We start from the raw sequence: 15460 nt of genomic DNA, 5'->3' as shown, positions 1-15460 counted from the left end.
AAATCTTGAATTCAAAGGAGATTAATAAGTAAAATAGAAATACAAAACTTGAATTAGTTGGAAAAAGTCTTAAAACTTTGGAAGAGAATTATGAGGATTGCCTGAGATTTTTTGATTTGGCAAAGAATATTTGCTTGGGACCTGAATTTAAACGAAGAGGAGGTAGGTGAGGTAGTGTATTTGAGAAAGTTGCTGCAAAACTGAAATGGATAAAAGAAGATATGACTGTTTTTGTGGCAAAAGCTTTGAAGGTGTATTCATTTCTTTCAGAAGAACAGAAACTGTGACTGCAGAAAGAATGCCATTCTTGTTGCCTGTGAGTTAGTACCAGAAGCCTAGATACAGCAATTTAGAACGTTGAAAAGAAAACCACATCAGTGAAGGTTGTCAAGACTTTGAGAAGTTTGGGGAAATAATTCTGAAGTAAGAATTTAACAATGTTGTCTCTGGCAAAACGCTCCACCAGAATGAATAAAAAAGACATGAGTATAAAATAAAGGATGCTGCAACTGTTGTGGATGATTATAGATTGAGTCACCAGCATATTAGTAACAGGCCCTAGTTTGGAATCTCCCAGTGAATCTGGAGAAATGGAGAGTTTGATATGGGGGAAAAAAGAAGTTGCGGTGAGGAAGATGGTAAAATATCAGTAAAAGTGAAGGTCTGGGGGGTAAGTTTGATTTCAGGCAAACAATTTGAGATTTTCTTCTTAGAAGTAGTACATGTAAAGGGTGAATATTGGAAGTGGAAAAGCAAATGGAATAGTTAGTGTCCCTGCAGAACATACGGTCTTTATGGGACAAGCCAATAGTTTTGCCTTTTCTTAATGATCATGGTGTAGGAAGTGTGAAGTGTTCCTAATTTTATAAGACAAGACCCTTAACCTGAGAGGTGTAAGGGCAATCTAGTTACTGATGTTAGAGATAATGGGAACTGCAGATGCTGGAGAATCTGAGATAACAAAGTGTGGGTTTATGCTCCTAAGATGCTGCTTGGCTTGCTGTGTTTATCCAGCTCTACACTTTGTTATCTTAGTTACTCATGTTGTTGGGTCATGAGAAGCTCTCTTCAAAAAGATTGCAGAATAAGGAAATATCATTAGAATTGGTTACCCATTTTATTCTGTAGTATTAATTTAAAGTGTGACAACATTAGTAGTTTTGTTACTGTAGGAGTCATTCCTAATTTGCCCATTGGAGGACTGGATTTCTTTTTTGGAGAAATTACTTGCCTCGGGAATTTCTAGTGGATTCTGGAGGACATGCTAGGGTTGAGGTGACTACATTGCTGTGGGATGAATTTCTTGGATTACTTCAGTCTATGTTCAAATGAAACAAGATTTGGACAATATGCAGGCTTGGGCTGATGAGTAGCAAGTAACATTGGCACTACAAAAATGTCTGGCTGTGACCATCACAAATAACAGACAATCTAACCACCACCCCTTGGCATTCAATGTTGTTAACATCACTGAATCCCCCCACAGTCAATATCCTGAGGGTTATCATTGACCAGAACCTCAACTGGACTCACCACATTAACACAGTGGCCACAAGAACAAGTCAGAAGCTAGTGATAGTAATAGTGAGAAGCGGCAAATCACTCACCTCCTGACTTCTCAAAGTCTGTCCACCATTTGCAAGGCACAAGTCAGGAGTGTAATGGAATGCTCCCCCACTTAGCATGATAAGTGCAGCCCCAACAACACTCAAGAAGCTTGACACTATCCAGGACAAACAGCCTGCTTGATTGGCACTAATCCACAAGCATCCACTCCCTCCACTGCTGACATTTAGACAGCACTGGGTACCATCTACAAGATACACTGCAGAAATTCACCAAAGATCTTCAGACAGCACCATCCAGATCCATGACCACTTCCATCTAGAAAGACAAGGGCAGAAGATGTATGGGAACATCACCCTCTGCGAGTTCCCCTCCAAGCCACTTGTCATCCTGACTTGGAAATATATTGCCATTCCTTCACTGCTGGGTCAAAATCCTGGAACTCCCTCCCTAATGGGGCAAGCCACAGCAGGTGGACTGCAATAGTTGAAGAACACAGCTCACCACCACTACCTCCTCAAGGGCAACAGGGATGGCCGGTAGTGCTGGCCAGCCTGGCAGCAATGCCCACAGACCACAAACAAATTAAATCTCCGCTCAGTTCGCAACAAACAACTGCACCTCCCAGTCGCAAACCATTTCCACTCCCCCTCCCATTCTTTAGATGACATGTCCATCATGGGCCTCCTGCAGTGCCACAATGATGCCACCCGAAGGTTGCAGGAACAGCAACTCATATTCCGCCTGGGAACCCTTCAGCCTAATGGTATCAATGTTGACTTCGCCAGTTTCAAAATCTCCCCTTCCCCCACCGCATCCCTAAACCAGCCCAGTTCGTCCCCTCCCCCCACTGCACCACACAACCAGCCCAGCTCTTCCCCTCCACCCACTGCATCCCAAAACCAGTCCAACCTGTCTCTGCCTCCCTAACCTGTTCTTCCTCTCACCCATCCCTTCCTCCCACCCCAAGCCGCACCCCCATCTACCTACTAACCTCATCCCATCTCCTTGACCTGTCCATCTTCCCTGGACTGACCTATCCCCTCCCTATCTCCCCACCTATCTTCTTTTCTCCATCTTCGGTCCGCCTCCCCCTCTCTCCCTATTTATTCCAGAACCCTCACCCCATCCCCCTCTCTGATGAAGGGTCTAGGCCCGAAACGTCAGCTTTTGTGCTCCTGAGATGCTGCTTGGCCTGCTGTGTTCATCCAACCTCACATTTTATTATCTTAAATAAAAAAACACTGCTGGATTGTGTTGCATCTATCGATCCCAAGCTGATCAGACTAGCCAGATAAATTTGTAGTGGGAGACAATTTGAAGGTTATTATCAGAGAGTATTTATAGGGATTTGAATGAGGAAGGAGGTGGTTTTAACAGGTCTTTTCTGTTTGAAGCACAACCAGTAGATCCAGAAAGGAGGAGCTTGCATCAGGCAGCGTTATCTGAAGCTGAGAAAGATCCCACGTGGCATTATGTAAAAAATGACGTCTTGATGAGGAGGTGGAAAACTTCCCACAGGCAGTTGATGTTGTTTTGGCAAATGACAAAAACAAAGAAATCTACAGCACAGGAACAGGCCCTTTGGCCCTCCAAGCCTGTGCCGATCAAGATCCTCTGTCTAACCTGTCATCTATTTTCTAAAAAGGGCCCTGACCCAAAACATCAACTTTCCTTTTTCTCTGATGCTGCCTGACCTGCTGGGTTCCTGCAGCTCCTCACTGGTGACTTAAAAAGTTGTCCTTCCCTGTTACTGTAATGAATTTGAGATTCCAGTTGTAGGTTATGTAGATATTTGGGACATTCGAGCAAGAATAATGTGTATTGGTATTGACTACACAGGAATAGAGTTAACTATCAGGATATGTCAAATTGTTGGGAGACCCCAGCCTTCAATCAACTAGGTCCAGTTAACCAATAACTATTTCTGAGTCATTTAGCAGGATTCATGTTAATTATCTTGAATCCCTGGAAAATGGAATTGGAGCATAGGTGTTTGTTAATCGTGAGGGACTTTTTCAGAGACAGAATCCTTGAGAAAAATGACAACAAAAGTTGTGATTCAGGAATTAATTTGTTTATGACCAGGTTTGGGTTTCCAAAAGAAATTGCCCTACTGGTATCAAATTACTTATCACATTTCAGGAGCTCATGTGTACTTTAGTAATAGAGCGATTCAACTCAGATTATCACCTGTGCCTCCAAGGGTCTTTGGGGGTATATTCCCAAATTTTAAAAAATATGATTAAAGCCAGTTGCTGTGAGTGTCCCCAAGACACCCAGAAATGGTGGTGTTCTTGTTTGCCACAAGGGAGACATCAAATGAATCAACCAGGGTTCAATCCTGTTGAATTAACCGATGGGTATAAGGTTAGGAAACCTGTTCTATGAAAAGGATAGAGTGCATGAGTATGAGTGTAGATGGGCCTGATCATACCTCTGTTGTGTAAGGTGGAGGCAGGAGAATCTACCCTAATTATGCAGGACTCCCACTGACCCAAACGCAGGAACTAGCCCAAGATCAAGGAGGAGGTACAATTCCAGCTAGGTTAATGATGTAATTAAGCCCAGGTAAAGTAATTGAAGTTCTCTTCTGCTGGTACCTGAACCAGGAGGATCTCTGAGAATCTGAAACTTATTGCAGTAACTAAGACATGTCCAATTAATACCTCTTAACAGTATGGAACAGTGATTGTGTCCTCTGTTACAAATGGCCCAGATGTAACAGAGGTTCAGGTTCAACTTCAGAATTTGTTGATCATGGAAGGGCATAATAACATTTTTATTTTTAAAGAAACCTAGTCTATAAGCATCGGTTTTTTCCATTCATCCAGGGAATATGGGAGTGTGAACTTCACCAGCTGGACCCACATTTTCCATCTGTAATTGCTGTTGAGGTAGTGGTACACTGAACTTGTTTCTCTTTTAGTTACAGATTCGTGTATGGTGGAAGGGGAGTCACAGATCCAGATGGGCAGGTTTATTTCTTTTCTACAGGTATGCTGTCTCTTTTAGGTTCATGGTTGTTTCAGTGCTCATGTTAGGGGTTTAACAAGATTATATTTCCTCAGCGTACAGCTTGAGTTCACGAGCTGATTTCAGATATACCTCTTGGGGGAAAGAACTGATTTTGCGATCCATTATGAAAATAATTTGTATTGATTTAAAAGCAAAATGCTGGTGATCTGAAATAGAAGTTGTAATTGCTAGTGATACTCAACAGGTCTGGCATAGAGAGAGAAATATAACGTTTTACGTACAGTGATTCTTCGTTAACTCTCTTCTTCATCCACAGATGTGGCCAGATCTGCATTTTTTTAGCGCTTTTGGGATTTATATTGAAATTATGTCTTTAAGCCTAGCTTTTTTACCTTTTGACTTAAATACCTTTGATTTCTGTTGTCATGTCTTCATCACTAAATGATGAGCTACTTTTTAAACTAATCATAGATTTTCATTGACGAGGAATTGATCACCTCTTGATTACTTTTAAAAACTCCAAGCTAACAGTGACATCACCTTTTCTCTTTCGTCTGGAAGGGGGTGAGCATGCCAGCAGATCTGCGAAGTTTTGATTGTCACAATCTTCAAGAAAGGAGATGAGACTGATTGCGATTATGACAAAAGGGTGTCCCTGCTGTCTACAGCAGGAAAGGTCATTACAAACATACCCATCTATTGTTGCCTACTAGTGGCAGATGAGCCCTTGCTCAGGATGTTCTTAGTCATTGCGCAGTGACCACAGCTCACCTTGAAGGCAAATATTTCATTGCAGCCAGCACACGTTGTGAGCCGTGACCGTTCAGGAAAGCTTCAGTCTTCCCAAAGAGATAGCAAGATCTGCAGATGCTGGAGTGAGAGATAACCCACTGTGGAGCTGGAGGAATGCAGCAGGTCAGGCAGCATCAGAGCAGGAAAGTTGATGTTTCTGGTTGGGACCATTCATCAGCACTCTGAGGCGAAGGGGAGCTGGGAATTAAATAGAGGGTGGAGGACTGGGGCTGGGGGAAGGTACGTGGGATGGCAGTATGTGGATATAGGTGGTTTAATGGGGAATGGTCAGTGGGAAGGGTGGGGCAGATAGATGGGAAAGAAGATGGACAGATTGTGTCAGCTCAAGGAGACAGAAATGACAGGGAGGGTTGGACATGGGATGAGGCTGGGGGTGGGAAGATTTTGAAACTGGTGAATTTTATGTTTTAGGCCATTAGGCTGCAGGCCCCCAAGGAGGAATATGAGGTGTTGCTCCTTCAGTTTGCGGAGATACTGTTCCTCTAAATACAGTGTATCCATGTAGAGGCGGCCACATTGCTGAGACCAAGCGCAGACTCGGTGACCAATTCACAGACCATTTTACAGTCTACAGTATAACCAACAACATCTTCTGGTTGCCAATTATTTTAACTCCCTCTCCTGTTCCCTTGGTGATGTGTCCATCCTGGACCTCCTCCAGTGCCACAATTATGCCACATGCAAACTGGAGGAACAACACCTCATATTATGCCTTGGGAGCCTAAAACTGGATGGCCTAAACGTAGAATTCGCCGTTTCAAAATCTCCCCACCCCCAGCCTCATTCCATGTTCAACCCTCCCTGTCATCCCAACCTCCTTGACCTGACACAACCTTGTCCATCTTCTTTCGCACCTATCTGCCTAACCCTTTCCACTGACCAATCCCCACTACCCCACCTACATCCACTTATCATCCCACCTACCTTTCCCCAGCCCCACCCATCCTCCCTCTATTTATTTCTGAATTCCTTTCTCCCTCCCCAGTTCTGAAGAATGGTCCTGACCTGAAATGTTGACTTTCTTGCTCCTCTGATGCTGCCTGACCTGTGTCCCTCCAGCTTCACACTATATTGACTTAAGTCTTCCCAAACTTTAATTGTAGGAAATCTTTACTCAACTAGTAAACAAAAGGGTAAGACCAGAACCAGCAACAAATAAGGAGCTAGAGGCATTGAGCATCATGTCAGGAAAGTTATAGTGTTTCAAAGAGAAAGGAACTGTTGGTTCTCAAGCAGCTAAATTGTGTTTCAGTAGAACATAACAGAAGGCTTAAAAACAGCAAAGTCATAGGTAGAGCAGGGTAGAAAAATAAAATTGCAAACAACAGAATCACAGGGTCAAAGGCTACACAACTGTGTCCTGTAAAGTGATAGCCAAATCTACGTTTTTGTTTCCCCACTACAGAGCTCAACACCAGTGGCTTAATTCATAGAGAATCCCACGGAGGGGACAACAGCCCTTCAATAGGTTAAACTTTGTGGAATTATTAGAGCTCATGTATGTGCACCAGAAATTTTAGAGTACTGATGCGTGTCTGTCAATTTATGCTTTATTTCCCAGCTTCAATGACCCAGATACTGGAAGATTTCAGCCTATAATATTTATTAAATTCAGTTTCCAAACAGTAGTCTGATAGTATTTGAACCGCCAAATTTAGAGTAATCCAGACTTGTAATTGTCATTAGATTACCATACTCTCCTGACTCCCCAAAGCCTGTCCACAAATCTACAAGGCACAAGTCAAAAGTGTATTGGAATACCTCCTACTTGCCTGAAGGAATGCAGCTCCAACAACACTGAAGATGCCTGACACCATCCAGGACAAAGCAGCCCACTTAATTGGCACTAAATTCACTCCCTTCCTAAATTCCCTCAGTAGCAGCAGTGTTAATCATCTACAAGATGCACTGCAGAAATTCAACAAGAGTCTTTAAGTAGCACCATCCAAATCCACAACCACTACCATTTAGAAGGTTAAGCCAAGCCGATATATGGGAACACCACTACTTGTAAGTTCTGTTCCAGTCCACTCACCATTCAGACTTGGAAGTATACCACTGTCCTTTCAATGTTATTGGGTTAAAATCCTGGAACACTTTTTAAATGAATTGTGAGTCTGCCTACAACAAATGGGCAGTAGTAGTTCAAAAAGGCAACTCGCCACCATCTCCTGATGGGCCATTCATTATTCTAATGTTAGAATATTAATTCATTCTGATTGTTATTTCTGTACATAGGAAATGTACAACCAGCTTCGCAAACCCCTTTAGAAATATCACCAGCAACACCTCTTCAAAGTCGTACAAATCCAGTAGCAGAATAGGTGCTCTGATATGTCACCTCTCACAGAACAACATGGCCCTCATCAAAGCATGAGTTGCAGGCAATTGGTAACATCAGGGGACCTACACAGTCTGCATGTCTGACATGAGTTCCAAGAAAGTCATCAAGGGACTGCTGAAATAGAAAAAGATTGAGACTTCTGGTGTCTCTGGCTTACCTCAATGAAAACTTACATTTTGGGACAACTGCAAGCTCTGTGTATAACGCTGAGTTGGGACAGAACACGTTAGAGGCTATTCCAGCAAAGGGCTATAGCATAATACCTGGATGTTGTTTGTGCTAGCAATGAAATTGCTGTGAATTTAACATTAAACCAGTTTGGGAATAAATTAAAACTTTTTTATTAAACAATTGATGCTGGTTCGTCTTAGTACAATAGAACGAAGTTGAAATAGGTATTAGTTCATCATAAAACTTATCAGTCAAATCAGGAAATAGTAACAAAGCCAAAACTATAGAAATTCAGCATTTCTAGTGTCATCTTTTGAATAGTATATTTCACCTACAAAATTTGCAGGATTGTAGTAAAGAGGGAATTAAATGAGTTGGCCAGCTTTTCCAAAGTGTGGTACTGGCTTGATTGGCTGAATGGAAACTCACACAGAACAATTCAGCCAAAGTATCTTTTGCACCAATTTTTATCATTGTTTTTTCAGCTGCTCAATATCCGAGCAGAGCATGAAATGTTGCACCAAGTCACAATATGATAATTGAGAGGAAAGCTGCTGTAGTTCTTTGCACTGATGAACTCATAGCAGTCGGATTGGCCTGGGGGGGCTCTTGTGGGGCTTCAGATAATTTATTGCCCTGAGTAATTTTGCTTTCCAAAAATTGCCTCAAATTTTGAGCAAGACAGTTTGAAGAAATGTCTGAATGCAGTTGTTTTTGCTTTTAGGAGTTATCTTGTTTTGTTACAAGATGTTATGAAGTTGTAATGAATATTGTTCAACAGCTCGCTTCACTCTACACTAGTAATAAGTAAGTAAACTCACTCTCTTTCAATTGCATAATGCACTTAAACTCAATGAGTGAAGGAAGTTGGATACACTTTGTGTTTTAAATATGTTTCCCACTCTTTGTAATGAAGTTGAACCGGACTTACGACCCCACCACCAAATATCAAACCATCATTTTCAGGATTGTTACTGGCCTCCCCTCCGCTATGGAGTTTACTCCAAACCCCACTTTGCAATCCTGTTTAGCCCATTTCTGCCTCCTTCCCAAAATCCTCAAATGGAACAGACTTGGTAAACATATCAATTCATCCTGCTGCAGTCTCAATGTACTTATTTCTTCATATCTGAACTCCTATTTTTCTGCCTTTGTCTGGTCTTTTTCCACCTATATTAATGCCTGTCTGTTTAAGGTCATTTTGGCAGTACCTATAGAACTGTGCAGCATGGAAGTAGACCCTTTGGCCCAACATGTCCATGCCGATCAGATCTTCAGCTGATATCCCTCTTAAAGCCTTCCTATTCGTGTACCCATCCGGATGCCTTTTAAATCTTCAAGAGGTGTCTGTGTTTGTTCTGCCCGTTTCACTTGAAGCGCTCCACCTGACAAAGGTGTAGCACTGAGAAAGCTTGTGATTTCTAATAAACCTGTTGGCCATAACCTGGTGTTGTGTGACTTCTGATCTTGTCTAATATAGTGCAACACTGGCACTCCACATCACAGCTACCACAGAATATACAGGTAGAGAGATATTGGAAGATAATTCCAGATAATCAAGAGTGTCAACAAATAAGTACAAATAGTGTGAGTGGAGTTTGGGGACTGAAGAACAAGTTTTTGCGGGTGATCAGAAGTGTTAAACAGTGTGAATAAACTGCTGAATAGCAAGAGAAGGAATAACAGGAAGCTATGTAACAATTGCCAAGCAGGACTGTTCCCTCCCAGTCAGGGAACACTTCAATGATCAAGGACATTCAGCCTCTGATCTTCAGATAAGCATCCTGTAAGGTGGCCTTCAAGATACAGAACAAAGCAGATTTGCCAAGCAAAAACTGAGCCAAGCTCCGTACCTGTGAGGACAGCCTCAACCGTCATACTACATGTAACCCCGTCATACAGTTTTGACACCATCCCTTTGATAACTTATTATTTCTCTACCTTAATTAGTTTGTATAGTTTTGGATTACTTATTACTTATTACTTCGGTTAGATCCTCATCACATGATTCTGTTACCTGTTGTGTTATTCCAGCCATGTGGTTTGTCTCTAGCACCAAGTTGTTTTTGTAATTATCTCTCTGCCTTAATTAGTCAGTTTGTAGTTCATCCCTTCCCTTGCTATTCAGCTGTTACTTGCACTATTTGGCACTTTTGACCACCTGCAAAGCCTTGTTATTCAGCTTGTTGACATTACATTCACAGACTATTTGTGCTTATCTGTTGACACTTTTAATTACTTGGAATTATCTTGCCATTATCTCTGTGCCTACATATTCTGTGCCTGTGTGGTCCCTCCACTTCACCTGATGAAGGAGCACTGCTCTGAAAGTTTGTAATTTTAGGTAAACCTGTTGGACTATTACCTGGTTTTTAGTAACTTCTGACTTTTAAATGTTGTTATTGGAGCAGGCTCCACCACCACCTCTGGCAGCTAATTCCATACACACACCACCCTCTATGTGTAAAAGTTTCCTCTTGGGTCCTTTTAAATCTTTGCCCACTCACCTTAAACCTGTGCTGTCTTATTTTGGTCACCCTTGCCTTGGGAAAAGACCTTAGCTTTTCACCCTATCAATGCCCCATCTGATTTTATAAACTACTGTATTAGCTGTTGATGCTCCAAATAGCTGCAGCCTGTTCAACCTCTCCCTACAGCTCAAATCCTCCAACTCTGGCAACATCCTTGTTAGTGTTTTTTGCAGCATTTCAAGTCTAATGACATCTTTCCTATAGCAGAGAGACCAGTTTGAATCCAGTATTCCAACAGTGGCCTATTCCATGTCTTGTACATGACATCCCAATTCCTGTAATCAATGCACTGATCAAAAAAAAGGCAGGTGTACCAATGTTATCTTTACTATCCTGCCTACTGGTGACTCCACCTTCAAAGAACTATGAGCCTGCACTCCAAGGCCTCTTTGTCCAACAACAATTCTCAGCATTTTACCATTTACTATATAAGTCCTGCCCTGATTTGCCTTACCAAAATGCAAAAACCTCACATTTATCTAAATGAAACTCCATCTGCCACATTGTAATCTAATATGCCTCTAACAGGTCCCACCTTAACCTTCTTAGCTTCAAAGGAAATAACCTAAGCTTACCTCGCCTCTGCATAGCTGAAATGCTGCATCTCGGGCAGCATCCTGGTAAGTTTCCTCTGTATCCCCTCCAGTGCAATCTCATCTTTCCTACAGTGTGCTGACCACAACTGCCCTCTATATGGCAGCTGTGGCCTAATCAAAATTCTGTACAGCTCCAGCGTGACTCCCTGCTCTTATAATCTGTGCCACAACTGACAAATGCAAGTATATGTGCTGCCTTAACTACACTACTAACTTTTTTTCTGCCACGTTCAGGAATCTGTTGGTAAGCACCCAAGACCCCTCTGTTCTTCTAAGCTTCCTTGCGTCTTGCCATTCATTGAATACTCCCTTGTCTTGTTGTTTCTTCCAAACTGCATTACTTCACAACAATCAGAATTAAATTCCATCTGCCACTGATCCTCCCATCTGACCAATTACTTATATAGTCTTCCAACATAGCATCTTCCTCCTCATTGTCAACCCCTGACCACACCTGGTGTCATCCACAGGCTTATTCATATCCCTCCCCGCCCTAACATTCTCACTTACATCATTTATGAATATCAGAAACAATAAGGAATCCACCACTGATTCCTGTGGTACGTCAAAGCAGACATGACCTGATTCTTCACCACCCTCTTATGCCTGGCTGAACCTATTCACTAATAATGGAAGGAACTATTGTTTTGGAAGTCTCAAAGGACAGGGAAGGAGGAGTAAGCATTTGGACGTTGCATCATGCTCAGGAGAGGCAAAATATTATCTTTTGAATGTGGAGGCTGGGTCCTGATTATGCCTGTCTTCGTGTTGGGCATATGGAAAGACATATGGATCATACCTTGTTCCTGTGCTACTTGGTGTGAGGAGATTCCCCTGCCATAACTTTGTTCTGGTACATTGGTGACTATGCTGGTGCTGTTTCCTGCTCTCCTGGGGCTGGAAAACTACTTTAACTTTCTTTCTAATTTTCATCCTTCTCTCTGTTTCACATGTTACATCTCCAGGCCTTCCCTTCCTCAACTTCTGGGCTGCCTGGTAATATTCATTGTAAGATCATCAACACTCTACCTCAGCTACACCTGAACACGCTGCTTCTCCCAGTTTTTCTGTCACACTTGTTCTGATGCTGCTTTCCTTAACATTGCTTCTGATGTGTCTTTCTTTTCCCTCAAACAAGGATTGAACCCAGCACTCAGTTTGGCAGGGCTCTCAACAGTATTTGGTCCATTTTCTACACTTCTACTTTCACCCCTTCTTCCTCCCAGGACCATGACTGAGTTTCTTTTGATCTTACATATCATGTCTCCAACCTCCACATTCAAAAGGTGTCTTCTGCCTCACGCCGTATGATGCAACATCCAAATACTTGTTCCTCCTCCTTTTCTACTCTTTGAGAACCCCAAAGCAACATTTCCTTCCATAATACCCTTGTCCAGTACACCACCATCCCCAATGCCCTGTTGCCTTCTCAGGACACCTTGTGAAGCACTCTCAGAAAATGCAACCCTGACTTTTTAACTCCTACCCAAGCTCTCGCTCCAAGTGAAGCTTAAATTTAATTGTACCTGTTTCAGTTTAGTTTGCTTTATTTGCTGATCCCAAATGTAGAGACCTTTGCTGAGGAATACGTTTGCCCAATCTGCAAGCGTGGTCATGAGCTCCTTGTTTCTCATCGTTTCAAGCATTATCTTACACTCCTGTACAAATGCAACATTTAAAAAAACATTTGGATAGGTACATGGATGAGAAGGGTTCGGAGGGATATGGACCAAACGCGGGCAGTTGGAACTAGCTGAGTGGGCACCATGGTCAACATGGATCATTTTGGGCTGAAGGGCTTGTTTTCATGCCATATAACTCTGACCTTGTGTTGTCATCTATGTGTTTGGCCTATGTGGTGTTCTGCTATCATTAAGGAGCAGCTCCTTGCAGCCGTCAGTACATTCAGTCTGTGAGCTTTGCCTTTTTGTTTTATATATGCTAGTTTAAGTCCTGTTTTTCACAATATTACTTTTGGATAGAATTGTTCGTTATGGTGTTTACATTCACACGGATTTGAGTCTCACATGTCACTAAAGTTTTTTCCCCCTTTTAGGAATGCACCAAAGGTCATGGAAACAACTGGAGTTCATTTCCAGGTGAGTTGAATTAAACTATAATTAAAGCTATTGCTAACCTAAACAGCTCAGAATACTTTGCAGAAATCTTAGAGGCCCTGGAGCTGACCTTGAGACTCTTCTTGAACAGAGGATGAACTCTTTTTAAATAGTTTTTATTCTTTTTGTAGTTCAAAATAGCACTTGATTATGGTGATAAAACACTTTTCACTGTATCTCCCTTGATATGTGTGACAATAAAAGCATTCAATCATTCATTCACTCACTCATTGGAAATGATAGATGCCTTAGTCTTATTTGGTTGAATGTTACTTACTATTTATCAGTCCAAGCCTGAGAATTGCCCCGGTTTTGTTGTATGTGGGCTAGAGTATCTGAGTAATAAATGATATTCAGCACTATTCAGTCATTAGTGAATGTCCCCACTTTCGATTTCATGTTGAAAAGAAGGCCATTGAAGCAGCTGAAGATGTTTGGGCCCAGGACACTACCCTGAGACACTAGGGCTCGTGTGGCTCAGTTCTTGTATTCCTACTTCTGAGCCTGGAAGCCTGGAGTTCAAGTCTCTTCTGCTCCATAGTTGTGTAATAACATCTCTGAAGAAGTTAATTAGAAAATATCTGCCTTGAGGAACTCCATCAGGGTCGAGCCAGCTGGCTTCCAAAATTTGTGGTTTATCTTAATGGTATGTATGACCCCAACTAAGAGAGAGTTTTTCCATTGATTACCATTGACTTCCATTTTTTATCTCAAGTTCTTTGGTGCCCCTTTCAATCAAATTCTCCCTTGATGTTAAGAGCAGTCACTCCTACCAGACCTCTAGAATTCACTTGTTTTCTCCATGTTTGAATCAAGGTGCCAATGAAATCTGGAGCTGGATAGTTCTGATAGAGGCCTAACCAAACTTTGGTGAGCAGATTCACAGTGTTGTAAATGACACCTTCCATCACTTTCACAATGATTGCATGTAGGCTGAAGAGGTGATATTTGGCTGGAATGAATTTATGCTTTCATGAGGAAGACATGGCTAGACATTGTCATATTGTCAGGTGGATAGCAGTGTTGTAGCTATACTGAAAGCGCTTGACTGGGAGGTAACTTTGAAAGTTGTATGAAAGATTTAAGTTTTTAGCTGTTTATTTAAATGCAGAGATGTTCGTGCATCAGTGCTGTAAACTATGTAAATTCACACCGTTACAGATTGTATATGAGCATCTTGGAGAACTGCTGTCTGTTCTCCTCATTTTGGATGAAATAATCGGGAATCATGTTACCTTGAAGGACCACTGGATCATGTACAAAAGGTTAGCAATGTGGAGGATGAAACAAGATACAAATTATTTTACTAGTTTATAATCCATGTGGCTCAGTGACGGATTATATTGCTGTATCAATTTAGCATGCCTCGTAAAAGGACATAGCCTGGATCTGACCCTATGCATGTTGTAATTTTCATCTTGAACAGCCTTTTGAGGAGGTCCTGCAGAGCATGCAGAATGTTTCCACAAGGTGGAAAAAATGTGAAGACAAGTCAGACGAGACGTTATAACAATAAAACGAAGAACTGTGGTTGTTGGAAATCTGAAACAGAAACTGAAAGTGCTTGAGAAACTCAGCAGGTCTGGCAGTAACCATGAAGAGAAAAACAGTATTAATGCTCCAAAGGTCACTGCACTTGAAATGTTAACTATTTGTCTCTTTACAGGTACTGCCAGGCTTAATTTTTCTCTAGCACTTTGTTTTTATTTCACTTCCTTTATAGTTGCGTGGTACTGTCTTCCTCCTGTCATAGCTGGGAAGCAGTGTTTCCTCTGAGTTGTGTGCTTGTACAATTGCGTAATAGTGCATCAAGTGCGCTTAATTTTTACATTTGCACAATCTTGATTGTTAAGAGGTTTACTGCTACTCTAGCCCATGAGCAAGCAACTGATTGATTTCCTCATCACGTTAATTTACTCGACGCCACCCATTCTAATAAGACCATCAGGTGGAACTAACAGCTGAAATTTGTTCATGACAATTCCTAGATCCCAAAGCATTTGTTTCTCTTGTGCCTGCTTGTGGTCTTCCTCCTGCTCTCCACCACCACCGCAACCCCCCCTCAACCCTGCCCCGGCCCTCTTGTTCCCTCACTTGGTTCCTCTGCTAACAGTGATGGTTCAGGAGAGGGAGGTGGTGAGAGGGATGGTGTGTAGGTTATTTGCAACGTTTCATTTTACAACACTTAGAGCTTCATTTTTGATTTTTAGGTTATTGAAATCTGTCCACCACAATCCATCAAAATTCGGAATTGCTGAGGAAAAGTTGAAGCCGTTTGAGAAATTGTTGTTGAAGCTGGAGGGGCAGTTACTCGATGGAATGATTTTTCAGGTTAGGGCATCT

The 15460-nt window shown here is 42.0% G+C and overlaps 1 protein-coding gene across 2 annotated transcripts in view; it reads left to right on the top strand.

Annotated features, from left to right (window-relative positions):
• washc4 (WASH complex subunit 4) overlaps nt 1-15460 on the top strand; it is an 84824-nt gene that overhangs the window by 15736 nt on the left and 53628 nt on the right. For both annotated transcript variants that reach the window (XM_059654757.1, XM_048554049.1), the window contains 5 exons: nt 4496-4563; nt 8598-8680; nt 13057-13099; nt 14279-14382; nt 15328-15448. In XM_059654757.1, the coding sequence (XP_059510740.1) occupies nt 4496-4563; nt 8598-8680; nt 13057-13099; nt 14279-14382; nt 15328-15448 (419 nt within the window). The remainder of the gene's footprint in view (nt 1-4495; nt 4564-8597; nt 8681-13056; nt 13100-14278; nt 14383-15327; nt 15449-15460) is intronic.

The sequence above is a fragment of the Stegostoma tigrinum genome, chromosome 25 (assembly GCF_030684315.1).
Source record: "Stegostoma tigrinum isolate sSteTig4 chromosome 25, sSteTig4.hap1, whole genome shotgun sequence".
Classification (NCBI taxonomy): Eukaryota; Metazoa; Chordata; class Chondrichthyes; order Orectolobiformes; family Stegostomatidae; genus Stegostoma; species Stegostoma tigrinum.
This window is presented reverse-complemented; position numbering and strand designations above follow the sequence as displayed.